The 18,328-nt window shown below is 33.6% G+C and overlaps 1 protein-coding gene across 1 annotated transcript in view; it reads right to left on the reverse strand.

Annotated features, from left to right (window-relative positions):
• Positions 1-17,902, reverse strand: part of LOC111696644 (serine-rich adhesin for platelets) — a 24,579-nt gene extending 6,677 nt beyond the window's left edge. Inside the window, exons 1-8 of the mRNA XM_023466318.1 lie at positions 17,837-17,902; positions 9,509-9,602; positions 5,821-5,957; positions 5,516-5,640; positions 5,108-5,193; positions 2,220-2,528; positions 1,401-1,724; positions 15-380 (exon numbers count right to left, since the gene is read on the reverse strand). Coding sequence (XP_023322086.1) covers positions 15-380; positions 1,401-1,724; positions 2,220-2,528; positions 5,108-5,193; positions 5,516-5,640; positions 5,821-5,957; positions 9,509-9,602; positions 17,837-17,902 — 1,507 coding nt within the window. The remainder of the gene's footprint in view (positions 1-14; positions 381-1,400; positions 1,725-2,219; positions 2,529-5,107; positions 5,194-5,515; positions 5,641-5,820; positions 5,958-9,508; positions 9,603-17,836) is intronic.
• Positions 17,903-18,328: the final 426 nt, after the last annotated feature.

Raw genomic sequence — 18,328 nt, forward strand, 5'->3', positions numbered from 1 at the left:
ATTGGGCTCTGTACCAGCTTTGGAATTTGTAGCAGCATTGAAATTTGTAGCAGTAGTAGACTTGGTAACAGAGGAAGACTTTGTATTGGAATCTGTAGGAGCATTGGAATTGGAAGCAGCAATAGCACTGGTAGCAATATTGGGCTCTGTACCAGCTTTGGAATTTGTAGCAGCATTGAAATTTGTAGCAGTAGTAGACTTGGTAACAGAGGAAGACTTTGTATTGGAATTGGAAGCAGCAATAGAACTGGTAGCAACATTGGGCTCTGTACCAGCTTTGGAATTTGTAGCAGCATTGAAATTTGTAGCAGTAGTAGACTTGGTAACAGAGGAAGACTTTGTATTGGAAACTGTAGCAGCAATGGAATCTGTGGCAGCATCTACATGAATTAAAACTGTATTTAATTGTTTTGAGTATTTTCTTGAAAAGCTAAATTTTTTCTGCCAAGCATTAGTACAGTCGAGCTGAGCTTAATAAATAAATGACTTTCTATTAAATCAATTTTTTTCCCCTTCACAGCCAGTCAGTTCAGCCTTAGACCTTAAATACCTCTATATTTCTTTCAGAGGTGACAGGGTTAGATTATACCCTTTCAGTTTGTGCAGGGGTTACCAGCTAGGTTGTATCCCATTAGGGGGGAAGGCAAGCCGCACTAGTATAGCCTCCATCCTGCAATTTACTCACAAACATAGGCTTGCTGCAATGCGCTCACCTGTCTTTACTTTTGAATGCTTATTAAAGAGGAATGCAGCGTTAATTTAAGATCTTAAGGACTTCATGGCATCTATTATATCATGAACATGTTGATCATATCTTTTTTTGTAATTATAAGTAATTATTCTCGCTCACTGGGGCAATAGTTGTTAAATTATTGTTATAAACTGTAATTTATTGCGATTTCCTCCTAAAATGTAATATTTTGTACATGTCACTTGATGTTCATCTTCTCTAAAAAAAATTTTGAAGGTAAGGAGAAATTCAATCTTTACAAATAATAACGAAGTTTTGAGTGCAATTCAGTTTCTAAATCTAAATTAAGATAGAAAGATTGAATTAGAAAATTTTTAAACGAATTGCAATGCAAATTGTGATATTTCTGGTAAAAATTTAATTTCTCTCTTCCTTCAAAAACAGTTTAGAGAAGACGAACATCAGCCGACATGTACAAAATACTATATTTTAGGTGAAAATCGCAAGACATTTTGACGGGAGATATATAGGTGCGGCTAAGGAGTCTTATGGGTGAGCATGTTGCGGCAAGTCTATTTTTGTGAGTAAATTAAGGGATGGAGGCTATATGAGTGCGGCTTGCCTTCCCCACCTAATACTATATATGCAATAATGTTACCCTCTGATCTCACACTTGCATCTGTACAGAATAATGGAAGATTGCATTTACCTGTGACATCTGGCCGGGAAGAAGAATTTGCTGGGAAAGTGTTGATAGGTAAGGTCAGTTGAGGGTCTAGTGATGGAAGTGGTTTATCAAATACAAAGGTCGCCGGAGATTTAGTTGTTCCCGTTTTCACCTCAAACATGTTATTAATCTCTATTATCCTCCGTATTATGATTACTACCACAACCCGGATAATGATGATAAAACCACGGATTTGGTTGATCTGGATTGTAGTGAATACAAGGCGTACCTTAGTATACTGAACTATACTAATGGATAATGCATATATTTCTTGATCTTCTGATATAGTATCCACATTAGACTCTCCTTGAGAATATAATAAAAGTTTATTAGTTTTAAGTGGAAAATAGCTTGGTTTAATTCTAAAGTGACTTTATCAAGCCACTGCTTGAAATCGTTATGTTCTTTAACTCTTGAAATACTTTTTTTGCTATTAAAAAAACACAATACTGTAAGAATTATCATAAAGGTTGTCATACATGTGATAAATTCAACAGGCATTTGTAGGTTCGCATTCCAAAGAGGATTTTGATTCATCTTTTAAAATGTCATCCATTAAAGAGAATAACGACTCAACCCTAAATCTAGCTATCTGTACATGATATTTAATTCAATCATTTGAGAAAACTGATTAAATCAAGATTTATATTGCACAGCAAAATTTGTTTGAATAATGGGCAGATCTTCTTTGTCATTGTTCTCACAGATAAAGATTAAAATGATACAATTTAATGAAAGGATCATTGAAAATTACTTTGATTTAAAAAAATATTCTCTTGTACTACTTAAACTTATATATACCTTTTGATTTACATCTAGCTGAGAACACATTCATCTTGTTGAAAGCATCAAGTGATCTAGACTCTAGTTGTCTGACTGTCCTTGACTGATTAGTAAAAGAGTTGTTGATAATGAACTCTATGGCATCCACAGTTGTATTGATCAAATTGATTGAGAAAAAAAGATTTGTCAATGTTTTCTCTAGCTGGCCAGTTGCTGTACTACATGTTGTAATTATGTACTGTGTACTGCGTCCCAAATTTTTGCAATCTCTGAACACAGATTTGCATTTGTTCAAGTTCTCAGTCAGAGAAGTCTCAACATCTTTACCTAAACAACAACAGAATAATTGTAAACGGGCTCAAAATAATACTGTAGAGAAGTTGGTGATCTCCTAAAGGAGGATTTTTATACCCTCACCCCCATTTAGAAAAAATATACATGGTCAAAGTATTACTTGGGAACGCAGCGCCCTGGCACTTTTCCCCATCCTATCCTAGTTGTTGAGTGAGCGCGGCCCAGAAATTGTCTTAACCTAACCTAAACCTGGACTGGAATAATACAAAATATTTCAGGTATATTTTTTGATGAAGGGATGGGAATCAGCAAATCTTTCTTTAAGATTGAGGCGAAGGGTTCTGAAAGTCCGCAAATATTAGTGATTTTATATAAGATCAGTTTTACTATGATCAATGATCATTAAATATGTCAGTATGGTATTCTTTCTTTTTAAATTTTTGCAGTTTTCCTGCAGAAAATTAAAAGTTTAAATTTTTTCAAATTTACGATGAAATTTAACTTTTGATTTTGTCATATATTTGTGCTCCCTCAAAGACATATTAAAGGAGTTCACAATGTTAAAGTTTAGGTGTGGTTAGTTGAGAGCAGTTGAGGAGTCAACACCTCTCTCTGGAGGAAAGCATGCAAAATGTTTGCTAATTATAAGAGGACTAGGGCCGAATCCCTTATAGAACTTGTATGTTCGAGAGGAAACCTTTCAGGTTCCCGTTTGATTATTGTGGATGTCAAATCCACTAGAAACATCGAGAATGGGTTTACTCCCTTTGAATATTGTGGATGTCAAGTCTGTCAAGTCTACTAGAAATATCAAGAATGGGTTTACACCCTTTGATTATATTGTGGTTGTCAAGTCTACTAGAAATATCAAGAATGGGTTTACTCCCTTTGATTATATTGTGGATGTCAAGTGTACTAGAAATATCAAGAATCGGTTTACACCCTTTGATTATTTTGGATGTCAAGTCTACTAGAAAAACCCTTTGATTATTGTGGATGTCAAGTCTACTAGAAATATCGGGAATGGGTTTACACCCTTTGATTATTGTGGATGTCAAGTCTACTAGAAACATCAAGAATGGGTGTACGTACATTGTACACCCTTTGATTATTGTGGATGTTAAAAGTCTACTAGAAACAAAAATTGGATTAGACCCTTTGATGAGTGCGAAATGTGGATGTCAAGTCTACCTGCAACATCGATAATGGTTTTACACCCTTTGATTAGTCTGGATGTCAAGTCTATTAGAAACATCAAGAATATGCTGAAAAAGTTTGTATGCAGTTAGAATGTGTTTTAATTACGAGCTGACTTGTTCTAAATATTGCTTACATTTTTATTGTTACCAAAATTTGATACTTTTTCTGAATCAACTTTTTAAGTGCAAGGAATTTATTCCTGAAAGAAAAATATTGTCAAAAGTCTGACTATAATTTTCTTTAAAATAACAGGTTTATTGAAATTGGAGATTATGAGAGTGAATAATGAATACATCTAATATCATTCATAACAAAACAAAGGAATTGAGTCTTTGCCACAAACTCTGATTTTCTAATCCCTATATTTTTGGAACCAAATGTTGCAGACCTTTGATATTTCAAACTATGAATTCTGTTAGATCAAATAATCTGAGTTTGAAATATCAAAGGTTTACAACATCGAGTTCTAAAGATATTGAGGTTTAAATATTTGATTTTGTTCCAAAGACTCAATTCCTTTAAACTTTACCATTAATATACAGAGCGTCCCATATCATATTAGACTATCTCCAATCTTTAACGCTAAAATACGCTAATAATACTCCAAAAATCTAGCATTTTCTGCAAACAAATTTTCTGATTTGTTCCCCAAATCGTAATATGGCTCATTGACGCCGTCTAATTTGATGTGGGACACCCTGTTTGTAATGTGTAATATATGTATGTATATTAAATGTGTGTGAATAAATCTTTAATAATAATAATATTAAAGTTTTGAGTGATTTAACAATATGAAAATTTTGAGGGGTTTAACAATATGAAAGTATTGACGGGTTTAACAATATGAAAGTATTGACGGGTTTAACAATTTGAAAGTATTGACAGGTTTAACAACATGAAAGTTTTAAGGGGTTTAGCAATATGAAAGTTTTGAGGGGTTTAACAATATGAAAGTATTGACGGGTTTAACAATATGAAAGTTCTGAGGGGTTTAACTATATGAAAGTATTGACGGGTTTTACAATATAAAAGTTCTGAGGGGTTTAACAATATGAAAGTTCTGACTAGTTTAACAATATGAAAGTATTGACGGGTTTAACAATATGCAAGTATTGACGGGTTTAACTACATGAAAGTATTGACGGGTTTAACAATATGAAAGTATTGACGGATTTAACAATATGAAAGTTTTGAGGGGTTTAAAAATATGAAAGTATTAACGGGTTTTACAATATAAAAGTTTTGAGGGGTTTAACAATATGAAAGTTTTGAGAGGTTTAACAATATGAAAGTATTGACGGGTTTAACTATATGAAAGTTCTGAGGGGTTAAACAAAATGAAAGTTCTTTTTGTGGGTTTAACTATATGAAAGATCAAGCCATACTATATATATTAAAACTAGCAAACTTACTCTTGCTGCATGCTCCAACAATATCAGCAGTTGTGATTAAAGACTTAAAACAATCACAGGCTCCATTACAATTAATCAAATCAGTCCTAAATATATAACCTTAAATATTTTAGTTATACAAGTTTTAATTTAAAGCTAGGTATGGTAGTTGAACTCAGAGTACAATATTATAAAATCAGGGTTCATTTGCTACCTATAAACATTTTTTACATTTCGCTATTTTTACGTAAGACTTACTAATTTTATATTTAGAAAAATATTGGTAGGATCGATTATTTCCTTTATTTCATTATGTAATTTAATTTCAAAAAATTTAATAGAATAAAAACTTCTTCCTTAAAAGTATGTTATCAGTCTTATGGAGCAAGTGAAAATATAAATTATGTGCACAAACATACATCTACTTACACAAATTTATTCAATGTTGTATTACAGTTGATAAGCTCTGCCAAGGTTTCTTGGGTAACATTTGAAATACAGGTTTCCTCTATCCCTGCTTTACATTTAGTCAGATTCCTCCAGGTTTCTAAACCCTGAAGCATGGATTTTAGTAGTTTTACTTATTCAGTAAAATTTACATTCTTGAACATAAAAAAATTTTAAGTTTTATGTCATAAAGGGAATGAAGACATAATGTTGATTCCCTCCCCATCTATGGATTGGCATGTTCAATTCACACGAAAAAAAAATGAAAGAAACTAAGATTGAATTACTTTTGATCCTAATGATGTATTGGTCCGTCCAGCACAGACTGGGCCTGCAGTGTTCTCCAGCTGTTTAATCCCTCCCAGGGACTTTAGCAGCAGATCAGAGGCATTCAAGAATATTCCACTTTGACCTTGCCGATTATCTGAAAATATATATTTTATCTAAACAAAATTATATTAAATGAGTATAGGTTGGGTTTTTCTTGCATAATTTCAAGATTTGGTAATGAACTTTCATTACAAACACATGTCATATTCATGATTTCATTTTTAAATAAATTGTCGGAAATGTTTGAATGGTCAAAATTATCAATGACTGTTTTCATCGCTTTATTTCCATTAAAAAAATGTGACTCCACCCCACATAAGTACATGTGAACTTGCGAAGTTTCCAACATTTCTAAACTGTATTCTGTAGTTTTTGGTTTGTATTTTGTATATATTTTCCATCATATTCTGTAGGTTTTGGTTTGTATTTTGTATATATTTTCCATCATATTCTGTAGTTTTTGGTTTGTATTTTGTATATATTTTCCATCATATTCTGTAGGTTTTGGTTTGTATTTTGTATATATTTTCCATCATATTCTGTAGGTTTTGGTTTGTATTTTGTATATATTTTCTCTCATATTCTGTAGGTTTTGGTTTGTATTTTGTATATATTTTCCCACATTGTTATAATTTTGGCATAGTGTAAAATACCAAATGTTAAGTGAAATTTTAAAATTTTAAAATTTCAAAATTTCGATACTTGTTAAACACCTGAGATTATTCTCGAACCTTTTAAAAATGGAAACCCTTAAAATTTAGGAAAAAATTTACCAAGTTTGCGGCCTCACTAGACACAGGAGGGGGGGGGGGGTGACAGAGAGTATTATCAAGGTATTATGTGTTTTTGAAACAGGTGAACACTAAACATTTATCAATTTAAATAATCCCCCTGCATTAATTGTGAGACAATTAAAACTGCGGAAATAGACCTTTTGTTTATATTAAATGTTGAAAAAAAAAGATTTTACCAATTAAAAATAAACTTATTTAGTGAAAATGGTCTGTGTGTAGTGTACACTATACAGTTTTTTTTTTTAATTTGAATTTTTAGCTTTTATCTGTTATATTAGGACGAACTCCTGATGATGCAAAAGTTTTTGGCAAAATATATTGATAAGAAAATGATGTAATTCTAGGGATAGAGAGTTGGGTTGAAATTTGTTTCAAAACAATCTAAAGTCTGTACAGTGCACAATCTGTGTTTTATGTTCACTGGACTCAAGACTAACAGTCGTCTACTAATCCGCAGTATTATATGGGTTTCACTGTATACTTACTAAAAAATTATAAAATTTACCAATTATTTTATTTTTTGACAATATCCGTGAGATTTGTTTGTTTATGTTTTTTATATTATCTTTGGCAAGTTTTAATAATTGTTTTGTATCTTCGTAACAATTCTCAGAAACACAGGTTGCCTAGAGAGTACATATATCAAATAACTTTCTGAAAAAAAGGAGAGTGGTAGTTTAAATAAGGGAAATGATTACTCGCCACAATTTTTGAAGGCGCTACGACATCTGCTCTAATTCCATTTGCTCTATGGCCATTTGCTCTAGTTCCATTTGCTCTATTAACCATTTGCTCTATAACTCATAGATCACGACGTTTGCTCTATATGTCATCTGCTCTATACGTCAATTGATCTATGACATAACACGTCATTTGCTCTATAAACATATTTTACAAACATCTAATCATATTAAAACTATATTTTTACAATTTTACAATTTACAATTCTTCCTACAGTTTTATTATTCTGCCAACTTCCTGGAGGTAGTTTTGTTTAGAGAAGAATAAATATAGGTTTCACCACATATTAGGTTTTTTACTCCTCTTATTATTGACCAGTCTCTCTGTCATGATGAACTTTGAAGAACTGATTAAAACTGCAATTTGCGAATTTTCAAAAAAAAATTCCCGCATTTCATAGTCAAGTTACACTCAGGAATTCCAATAAAAGCTATTTTATAGTGTATTTTTAGGTTATAGAGCAAATGACGCGTTTCGTCATAGAGCAAATGAGGTATAGAGCAGATTGAATATAGAGCAAATGACTTGATAGATCAAATGGAACTAGAGCAAATGGCCATAGAGCAAATGGAAATAGCGCAGATGTCGTAGCGCCCAATTTTTGAATCCTCATATCTGTTAAACCTGATGGTGTAAACTTTTCTTAATTCAAATCTTTACTGTTTTAGCTAATAAAGGGTGTCCCACAAAACATGACAGTTGGTGAATAGTTTTAAATGTCTTCTTCCATAATTTGTAATGTTGTTTGATACCTAAGAGAATAATAAAAAATACATATGGACTGCCATGTTATAATAAAATTAATTTCAAAGTAAAATAGATTTGTTTAATAAAATAAACCGCAAAAAGTCTTTAATATCTAATGCAGTAAATGGAAGAAGAAATTTAAAACAGTTCACCAACTGTCACGTTTTGAGGGACACCCTGTAGTTAAATTCATAGTTGAAAATATCAATTGTATCAAAAAGAATTTTGTCCTTAATCAGGTCATTTGAATGGATAGGAATGGTTAAAGAAAATTGGGGTTAGGGGAGAGGATGGGTTCTTTTTAAGCTATTTAATTCCCTGTTTTTCAATTGTATTTTTTCCCCCATTATCCACCATATTGTGCTGTTGGAGATTATCCACCATATTGTGCTGTTGGAGATTATCGCTCGGCTGATACAGTTGGTTTTCCTTCCTGTAAAGCTTGAACAGTTCAAGTCAAATGTCAAATATATAATTGTTAACCCTAAACAATGAGCTTTCTCCGTTGTAAAGTCGTCTCTGACTAAGATTTTCTCCGGCAACCAAACCAAACATCACCTCCGATGAACAGTATAAACAATTTTCACGTGCAGTACCCTCGCTTCAAAAACTTAAAAATAACACTTAAAAAATAGTGATTTACAATTGAAATCAATTGCCATTTTATTTCAGAAGACAAAACGTTGTTTTAGTACTGTTCAATAACCGGACTATAACTCTTTAACCCCAACTATAAATAATAGAACTTTACATTCATACTCTGTAAACCTTTGTTAATTAAATGTATTTTTTAGGATCGAAATAAATTTAATACCATTTATTATCGACTTTCGGGTAAAATAGAGGATAAAAAGGATATTCAGTGAATGCTTGAATGTTCTTGAAAGCTTGAGAACTGCCAGTTAACCGGGACTGCCGATTTGGAAATATACCCCCTGCTTTGTCCCTGGGAGGTTACTCTCGTAGTTCTTACAACACATATCAAGATCGAACTACCCCCCCCCCCCCCTTCAACTCAACAATGATATATTTTCATAAATGATACTAGGCAAATTTTTAAAGATAACAAATGGCGAAATTTGTTTTGCAATACTTTTTAAATTCGACGGTCCATAAACTTGTGATTGTGGGTTGTCACAACAAAAGATTATAAAAATGTTCACTTTGTGTATTGCAGGAATTGCAGAGTACCTCAACAGCTTAACACCATAACATTGTTAATTAAAGCTAGTATGTGTCCTGAAAGCCTGTAAGTACAGCAAAAAGAGATTTTTTTTTAAACGAGTTTTAACGTCAAAAATATTACTAAATAATTCATGAATTTTTCTGCTTTCCTGTGGTCGGTAATTTTTGTATGCTTTACTTTCATCTTGGATTTTGGTGAAACATGATGAGAAGGAAGAACTTGAAGAACCAGTAGAAACAGAACTACCCAGAACTGGGATCTCATCTGCTGTCTGAACATATTTAAATATATTTATAATACGTGAACTTTCAGATCAGTTGATAAATTTATATTGAACGCCTTTTAACTTGTTTTTTTGTTGATTTTTAAAATTTTCATTTTAGATTACGGAACATTTCCACTTTTAGATTACGGAACAGTTTCCACTTTTAGATTACGGAACATTTTCCACTTTTAGATTACGGAACAATTTCCACTTTTAGATTACGGAACATTTTACACTTTTAGATTACGGAACATTTTACACTTTTAGATTACGGAACATTGGCCACTTTTAGATTACGGAACAGTTTCCACTTTTAGATTACGGAACATTGGCCACTTTTAGATTACGGAACATTTTCCACTTTTAGATTATAGAACATTGGCCACTAGAACATTGGCCACTTTTAGATTACGGAACATTTTCCACTTTTAGATTACGGAACATTTTACACTTTTAGATTACGGAACATTTTCCACTTTTAGATTACGGAACATTGGCCACTTTTAAATAGATTTTTGGCTTTTAATTTCAAGAAATGCCTTTTCAGGCCAGGTTACAAACTTTTGCTTGTGTTGCGCTAAATTTTCCCCCGAAAAACATATTTTGCACCAAAGTTGTTCCGCTTGAAACACAGAAAATGCAAAAAGTCGTTATATTACTAAAATCATTGCTTATTATATACATTTTTAACATTTCATGCATATTAGAGATTTGTGTGGATTAAATTCTCTATCATTTATATAAAATGGCTCCATTTTCCCAGTAATTGATGCATTGATTAATTAAAATAACAGTTAGGACACAAGATTATATGCCCAAAGGAGTTACGCATAGTCGGCGTAGAAAAAGACAGAAAGAGAGAATGTTCTACCTCGACTACGTATAACTCCTTCGGGCTTCTGACTCAGGGTTATTGTGAACGAAACACATATAAATCTTGAAAAGACGACATCAAGTGTCATATCTGTTTTTTAATTATTCTATGAATTAATGTAGGAAATTATTATTTTTGCTTGGATCTATGTTTTTAAATAGGAAAATCTTAAACCTGTGGCTCACGGAATGACATAAAATATAATGTAATAATTAAAGTTAAAGGGAGTGACCGGCTATGTAAGATGTATGTTAAAAAGTTTAATATGTCTCAAATGAATCCGAAAGAAGTTTTCCACAACACTGCATACTCAGTTCAACTACCTTACATAGCCGGTCACTCCCTTTAACGACTTAAAAAATGTTTTTATTCTAATTATATAATATTAATATATTTAATATGTAATATATGTATGTACATTAAATCTGTGTGTAAATAAATCTTTAATAATAATAATATATATAATATTAATAAAACAAATTCAAATGTGAAATGAAGATTAGTGATCTAACCATATTTTTGTAATGGTTGATTTAGTGCAAGGAAGCGATAAAAAAGCAATGATTTTCCATTTACTATGTTTCTCAATTCCTAAAGCAAATTTTCGCACAATTTGCTTCTGAGTTGAGCAAATTGGGTTGAAATTATTTAGCGCATTAAGTAATTTTTTTTTCGCATACTAGAATTCAGTTCAATTTTCGCATTATTTTTGTATGGCTATTGCAAAGAATTCTGCGTATAATATAGTTGCGCGTAACAATCTTTGCTGGAACTCAACACATATTTCTTTACATGTACATTTGAAATGGTTTTGCTTAAAAAAAGCTTTCGAGATTTTCTTTATAATTGAATATAAGAAATGAATATGCGATATCTTCGGGGGAAATGTAATCTTTCATTTGGACTCTAAAATATTTTAAAGTTTTTGCCAGTAAAGTACATACTATTATTTTTGAGATTTAAGAATGATTACCTTTTGCTTTAATCCTACTTTTCAAACTGAGGTTGTAGAACTATTAGCAAATATATGAACAGCACAGCTGCAGATTAATAGGGTATCTAAACAGACTTTTAAAAGCAAGATTTTTAAAAATAGTTAAAACTTTTTTTATTAGATTGGAAACTTTATATATCAGTAATACTTGGTCGGGATTTCCAATGGCAAACATCAGCTCAGGGAGTAGCAGTCTAGCTAGTTAGCGCTGGGAGTAGCAGTCTAGCTAGTTAGCGCTGGGAGTAGCAGCTTAGCTAGTTAGCGCTGGGAGTAGCATCTTAGCTAGTTAGCGCTGGGAGTAGCAGCTTAGATAGTTAGCGCTGGGAGTAGCAGCTTAGCTAGTTTGCGCTGGGAGTAGCAGTCTAGCTAGTTGGTGCTGGGAGTAGCAGTCTAGCTAGTTAGTGCTTGGAGTAGCAGTCTAGCTAGTTAGTGCTGGGATTAGAAGTCTAGCTAGTTAGCGTTAAGAGTAGCAGTCTAGCTAACTAGCTATGGGAGTAGCACTCAAGCTTTGTTAGCTCTGTGAGTAGTAGTATGGCTAGTTAGCTCTGGGAGTAGTAGTCTAGCTAGTTAGTTCTGGGATATCAGTCTAGCTAGTTAGCACTGGGATATCAGTCTAGCTAGTGAGCTCTAAGAGTAGCATTCTAGCAAGTTAACTCTTGAGCTCTGGGAATACCAGTCTAGCTAGTTGGGTCTGGGAGCTGTTTTCTAGCTAGTTAGCTCTGGGAGTAAGCTGTTGGAGTAGCAGTCAAGCTATAACTGGTGCTGAAAGTAGTAGTCTGGCTAGTTAGCAATGGGAGTACCTCTGTAGCCATGATTTGCTCTGTGAGTAGTAGTCTAGCTTGTCATCTCTGGAAGTAGCAGTCTAGCTATTTAGCTCTGGGAGTAACTGTGTAGCTATGATTAGCTCTAAGAAGCAGTCTAGCTAGTTAGAGCCGGAAAAAGTAGTCTAGCTAACTAGCGCTAGGAGTAGCAGTCAAGCTAGCCAGCTCTGGAAGTAGCATCCTAGCTACGTAGCTCTGGGGCTAGTAGTCTAGATAGTTAGCTCTGTGAGTAGCAGTCTAGCTAGTTAGCTGTGAGTGTAGCAGTATAAATAGTTACCACTGGGAGTAGCAGTCTAGCTAGTTAGTTCTGGGAGTACCAGTCTAGCAAGTTAGCTCTGGGGCTAGAAGTCTAGCTAGTAAGCTCTTGAAGTACCAGTCTAGCTATTTAACACTTGGAGTTGCAGTCTAGCTAGTTAGCGCTGGGAGTAGCAATGTAGCTAGTTAGCTCTGGGAGTAGCAGCCTATCTAGTTAACACTTGGAGTTGCAGTCTAGCTAGTTAGCGCTGGGAGTAGCAATGTAGCTAGTTAGCTCTGGGAGTAGCAGCCTATCTAGTTAACACTTGGAGTTGCAGTCTAGCTAGTTAGCGCTGGGAGTAGCAATGTAGCTAGTTAGCTCTGGAAGTAGCAGCCTAGCTAGTTAGCATTTGGAGTTGCAGCTTAGCTAGTTAGCTTTGAGAGTAGCCGTCTAGCTGGTTAGCGCTGGGAGTAGCCGTGTAATTATGATTAGCTCTGGGAGTAGCACTCTAGCTAGTTAGCGCTGGGAGTACTAGCAGTCATAGCTTGTTAGTTTTGTGAGTAGTGGTCTAGCTAGTAAGCACTGGGAGTAGCAGTCTAGATAATTAGCTCTGGGAGTAGCAGTCTAGCGAGTTAGCACTGGGAGTAGCAGTCTAGCAAGTTAGCTCTGGGAGTAGCAGTCTAGCTAGTTAGCACTGGGAGTAGCAGTCTAGATAGTTTGCTCTGTGAGTAGTGGTCTAGCTAGTTAGCTCTGTGAGTAGTAGTCTAGATAGTTAGCTCTGGGAGTAGCAGTCTAGATAGTTAGCGCTGGGAGTATTTCAAATATTTTTCGAATCTGAATTCAGCATATTTTCAAGAAAATAAAGTAGAACATGAAATTTAAAAAAAAAATGTTGTCTAAGTAGTAGTTTTTAATTTTTTAATCACAATAATAACACTTTTATTTTGGTTCGCAGTGCTAACAAGTTTTTGGAATGAAATGTTCTCTTAATCTTTAAGTCTTTTTAAATTATATTTGTCTGAGATATATCGAGGAACAAAATACAAGTTTATATCCAAATACATATTTATGTCCTACCTCCATACTTCTAATTCAAGTTGACTTTAGTAAAAACACCTTGGTTTACGATTTGCTATGATTCAACTAATTAATAGGCATTATTAGGTAGGTCATTTTTACAATCATGGCCATTTTGATATTAGTTTTAAGTACTTTAGTAAACTTTCCTTACACATACATTTTAATTCTTTAAATCGTATACTTAAAATACTCATATAAATTAAAATGACAACTCTTTTCAGACAAAATACATTTTTGGTCGAAAAACCTTAGGTCAGAAAACAAATTCAGGTCATTAATCTCTCGATATAAAAAAACGCATTCATAAACTTTTATCAATGAATTAAATTAAAGGGAGTGTTCGCGAAAAATGAAAGGGGATATAGGCTTATGGTAAAAAATAATCGCTTTTGATCGCTCCTAATCTTACTTCTATCTGTTGCGTCTGTAAGGAGAAAATTGTTAAAAAACGACTTGTACCAAATAACCTATGAGTCCATACAAATTGAGAAAGTTGCAACGCATTGGACTCTGATCGAATCAATTTAATATCAAACACGTCATTTAGATATTAAAACATATAGTCATCGATTTTTGTTCGACGAAGTTGTATACAGTTGATTTTTCATAATATTTTTAAAACGGCCATTAGTTTGACCGCTAGGTGTCTCTGCTCTCAATGCTCTTAATGATTCCACGTGGCAGATACACCTATAAGCGGGAAAAAATTGTGGTTTTAAGTGCATTGTATTTAAAACAAATAACAATATTATGAAATATCAACTGTATGTGAATATGTCGAAAAATAATTGATGACTACAGGTTTTAATATCTAAATGATTTGTTTGATATCAAATTGTTTTTTTTTACAATCCGAGTCTTTTGTTGCAAATTTCTCTACGTTCTTCGGTATAAGCAGTATTTAACAATTTTCTTCTTACAGACCCAACAGATAGTAAGATTAGAAGCGTTCATAAACGATTTTTTCGCCGAAAGCCTATACCCCCTTTCATTTTTCGCGAACACTCCCTTTAAATCCTTTAAATGTCAAAAAACTCATATTTATAGGCGAATTTTTTTTCATAAACGATCGTTTCGTCGTTTCGTTTTTCGTTTTTCAAAAGTTCAAAACGAATAGTGAGTTCGTTTTGATTGTATCGTTTTTAGAAAAAAAAACTAAATACCATGTTGAATTTTAAGGTTATAGAAAAATTGTCAATTTTTTACAAAGTCTTAAAGTCTTAAGACACCGTTTATTTAGGTGATTACGTTTCAATGGTAAGATATTATCAGATATTTGTGCACAGGTGTCCATATAATTCCATCCAAAACGATCCCAAATGTTGATTGATTGATATTAGGGGCAGAAATTAACCATGATTTTATTGTAAACAATTGGAACTATGATGTCAATTTGAAGAAAAAAGTCCAAACTGCAGATTGTTTACTGCAAGTAGGGCTAGGCACGTTCCAACTTTTTTGAAATCGTTCCGTTCCGTTCTAGAACGAGGGTCTTCAGCTAAATCGTTACGTTCTTGTTCCTTTTTTTATCGTTGCGTTACGTTCCGTTCCGTTCTGAGTAGAAGAACGGTCTTCCCGTTCCGTTCCGTTCATGGCGTTCTTATTTAAAGAACGGTTCCATCCCTCTCGTTCCGTTCTTAATCAAAGAACGTTTCCATCCCCCAGTTCCATTCTTAGTATAGAACGATTACTAAAACCGGGTTACCTTAAAAAAGTGCAGTGAACAATTTGTAGATTTTTGAAAAATATTTAATTTTCATAATCAATATTTCAATAATATCAATAAGAATTAGAAATAAACTATAGAAAACACTTTCTTTCAACCTAAATTAACTCCCCCCCCTTCTCCTTTTTCCCCATTCAGCTCCCATTCCTCAAGAATGTAATGCATTAAATCCTTGCCATTCCTTTTCTCCCCCCCCCCCTGCCGGCTAAACCAGGGAGAATTGAATACAAGGAGGGGGCAATAGGGTTTCCGTACACTTTGCTGTGTCGTATTTGGACTGCTGGAGAACTAGTTTTTGCGTAACAACAAAAATAAAGGCAGCCGATCTAATGTAAACGAACATGAGTTAGTATACGGTGAATCTTCATCTAACGCCAGAGATGCACCAAACGTCTGTTTATCATTTGTGTTATTGTTTACAATATTTATTATTGTTGTTACGCAAAAACTATGTTCTCCAGCAGTCCAAAAACGTCACAGCAAAGTGTACGGAAACCCTATTGCCCACTCCTTGTATTCAATTCTCATTGGGCTAAACCAATGTATCACCTTACTTTTGCTTTTACTTTTACCTAGCAACACATACTTACGCAATACTTACGCAAAATTATATTATTACCCTTTTATAACCGTATTTTTTCCCTCTTACTTTCCTATATTAATATTGTGTCTAATGTCATTTACAATAATTCTATCTTTCAATTTCTGTTCACTACATACAGAGAAAATCTGAACTTGAAACATTTTCCTGATTTAAAATGCGTTCCCAACTTAGAACGGGTTCTTGATAATAAGAACGCGTTAACGATTTTAACCGTTCTTTTCAAGCAATTCCCGTTCCGTTCCGTTCCGTTCTTTTACTAATGGTTCCAAAATTTTTAAGAACGCGTTCTAAGCGTTAGTTTTTTTTCGGAAAGATGGGATCGTTCTTGATCGTTCCGTTCGTTCTCCGGAAAGAACGATCGTTCCACCAGGAACCCGCCCAGCCCTAACTGCAAGGGAATGTTTATTTTTCACCCCAAATACAGTACACATTTCTGAAGTGCAGTACACATTGCTGAAGTGCAGTACACATTTCTCAAGTGTAGTACATGAACACGAAAAACTTGCCAAATTTCACAATGACCCAGAAAGTGTAAATTCATGCCCCTAAATGGAATTATATGAACCAAGGTTTTAATGCAAGGAAATCTATTTCAGAGGTGTACGCATCTTTTGTAATGCAGTGTACTGTCTCTGGACGGTAATGTAAACACAAGACGAATGTTGAAGCCTGACATGGGATCCATCTTTCACAAAAAAATCAATGAAATATTCTGATCATATGAAACTATTATGTGAATTATTATAATTATCAAAATGTAATGCTTCTAACCTCCACGAAACACTTATGCATCAATTCTTGTTTAGAAATTCTGCCCAGAGAGAACTGGTTTCAATGTGTACGCAAAGTATATGCAACTGTTATTACCTTTCCTTGCATTATAACCCTGACATGGCCCCATGTTGAAAAGAAGCATGTCCAATTCACAACCGTGCCCATAAAAGCTTTGTCTTATCTGATCAAAATAATTGATTATTTTGAATTTTGACTTGCGTCTTTCTGCTTCAAAAACAATACGAAGTACATTGCCATAATTACACTTTTTAAGCTTGAAAAACAGATTTAGTTGCTTTGTGAATCGACCCCTTTTGAAATGAAAGGTTACTCGAAATTACAAAGAAACTCTAAACCTGTAATTTAACATGTTTCTTTTTCAATCTTTCCATGGTATCGTTATTAAATCGTTTATTTTTAAATTTGCTTCACCTGGAACAATTTAGATTGGAAAATGATATTTCACTTGAAAAGCTGTAAAACATCTTTTATTAAGCATCCTATATTCATTTCATTTCATATTTTTATTCAACTACAAAACCCGAGATAATACAAATAAAAAATCACAATTTACTATGTAGTTTGGACCCACCTAACCAGAGTTGTTTGTTTTGATTGGTTGGCCCAATAGAAGCGAATAAGAATTGTAAATAAATAGATGGATGTACACTGTACAGTGTACATTTTAAACAAAACAATGTTGATAAATCATGAATAAGGTAAGGAGGGGGTGAAAAAGTATAAGGGAAAGGGTGAGTAATCACAAAGTGAATAACTTTGGGGTACTCACTACTCAGCGGAAGGGTTTTAACAGAGGGTAACATATATTATTAGAATCATGTTTATGAATTACAGGGTGAAGAAGATAGATTAAGTTTATCCACATGAACAGTTATTTTTTTACAGATATAAGAAAAGAATTTCTTAGACGATTTCCTTTTTACTTATTTCCCACTGCTTGGAATTTTCTTTCGTCTGAGCTCAAAAATCCATTTTTAAACAATCGTTAAAAGCCAAACTTATCTATAATCTTAAAGATTTTCAATGTGAAAAACTATTTTGTAATTCTGGCTCCTCCCTTTAACTCTCATTTATTTTTATGTGTTCCACCCCGAGAATGAAGGTACCCAACCTCTCCTTGACGGATTCCTGTACGTTTATGAACTGTATCCTCTCCAGTAGCTCCTGCTCCCTCCATCCCATGAGCAGCATGACATTCAGCAGCACCTCTTCAAGTCAGCATCAAAATTGACTCTCCAGTGGGAGGCTGCGTGTTAAACAGCCCCTGGCTATCAATAAATATGTTTTAAAATATGATATTTTCTATATTTTTAACTTGAGGCAAATATATATATTTGATTTGATTTGATATTTGATTTTGATATCCAAGTCGCTAATTGAAACTGTGGTAGCAGTATATCTACATCGCAAATTGAAACTGTGGTAGCAGTATATCTACATCGCAAATTGAAACTGTGGTAGCAGTATATCTACATCGCAAATTGAAACTGTGGTAGCAGTATATCTACATCGCAAATTGAAACTGTGGTAGCAGTATATCTACATCGCAAATTGAAACTGTAGTAGCAGTATATCTACGTCGCTAATTTAGTTAATTGTTTTA

Source organism: Eurytemora carolleeae, unplaced genomic scaffold, assembly GCF_000591075.1.
Source record: "Eurytemora carolleeae unplaced genomic scaffold, Eaff_2.0 scaffold99, whole genome shotgun sequence".
In the NCBI taxonomy this organism is placed as follows: Eukaryota; Metazoa; Arthropoda; class Copepoda; order Calanoida; family Temoridae; genus Eurytemora; species Eurytemora carolleeae.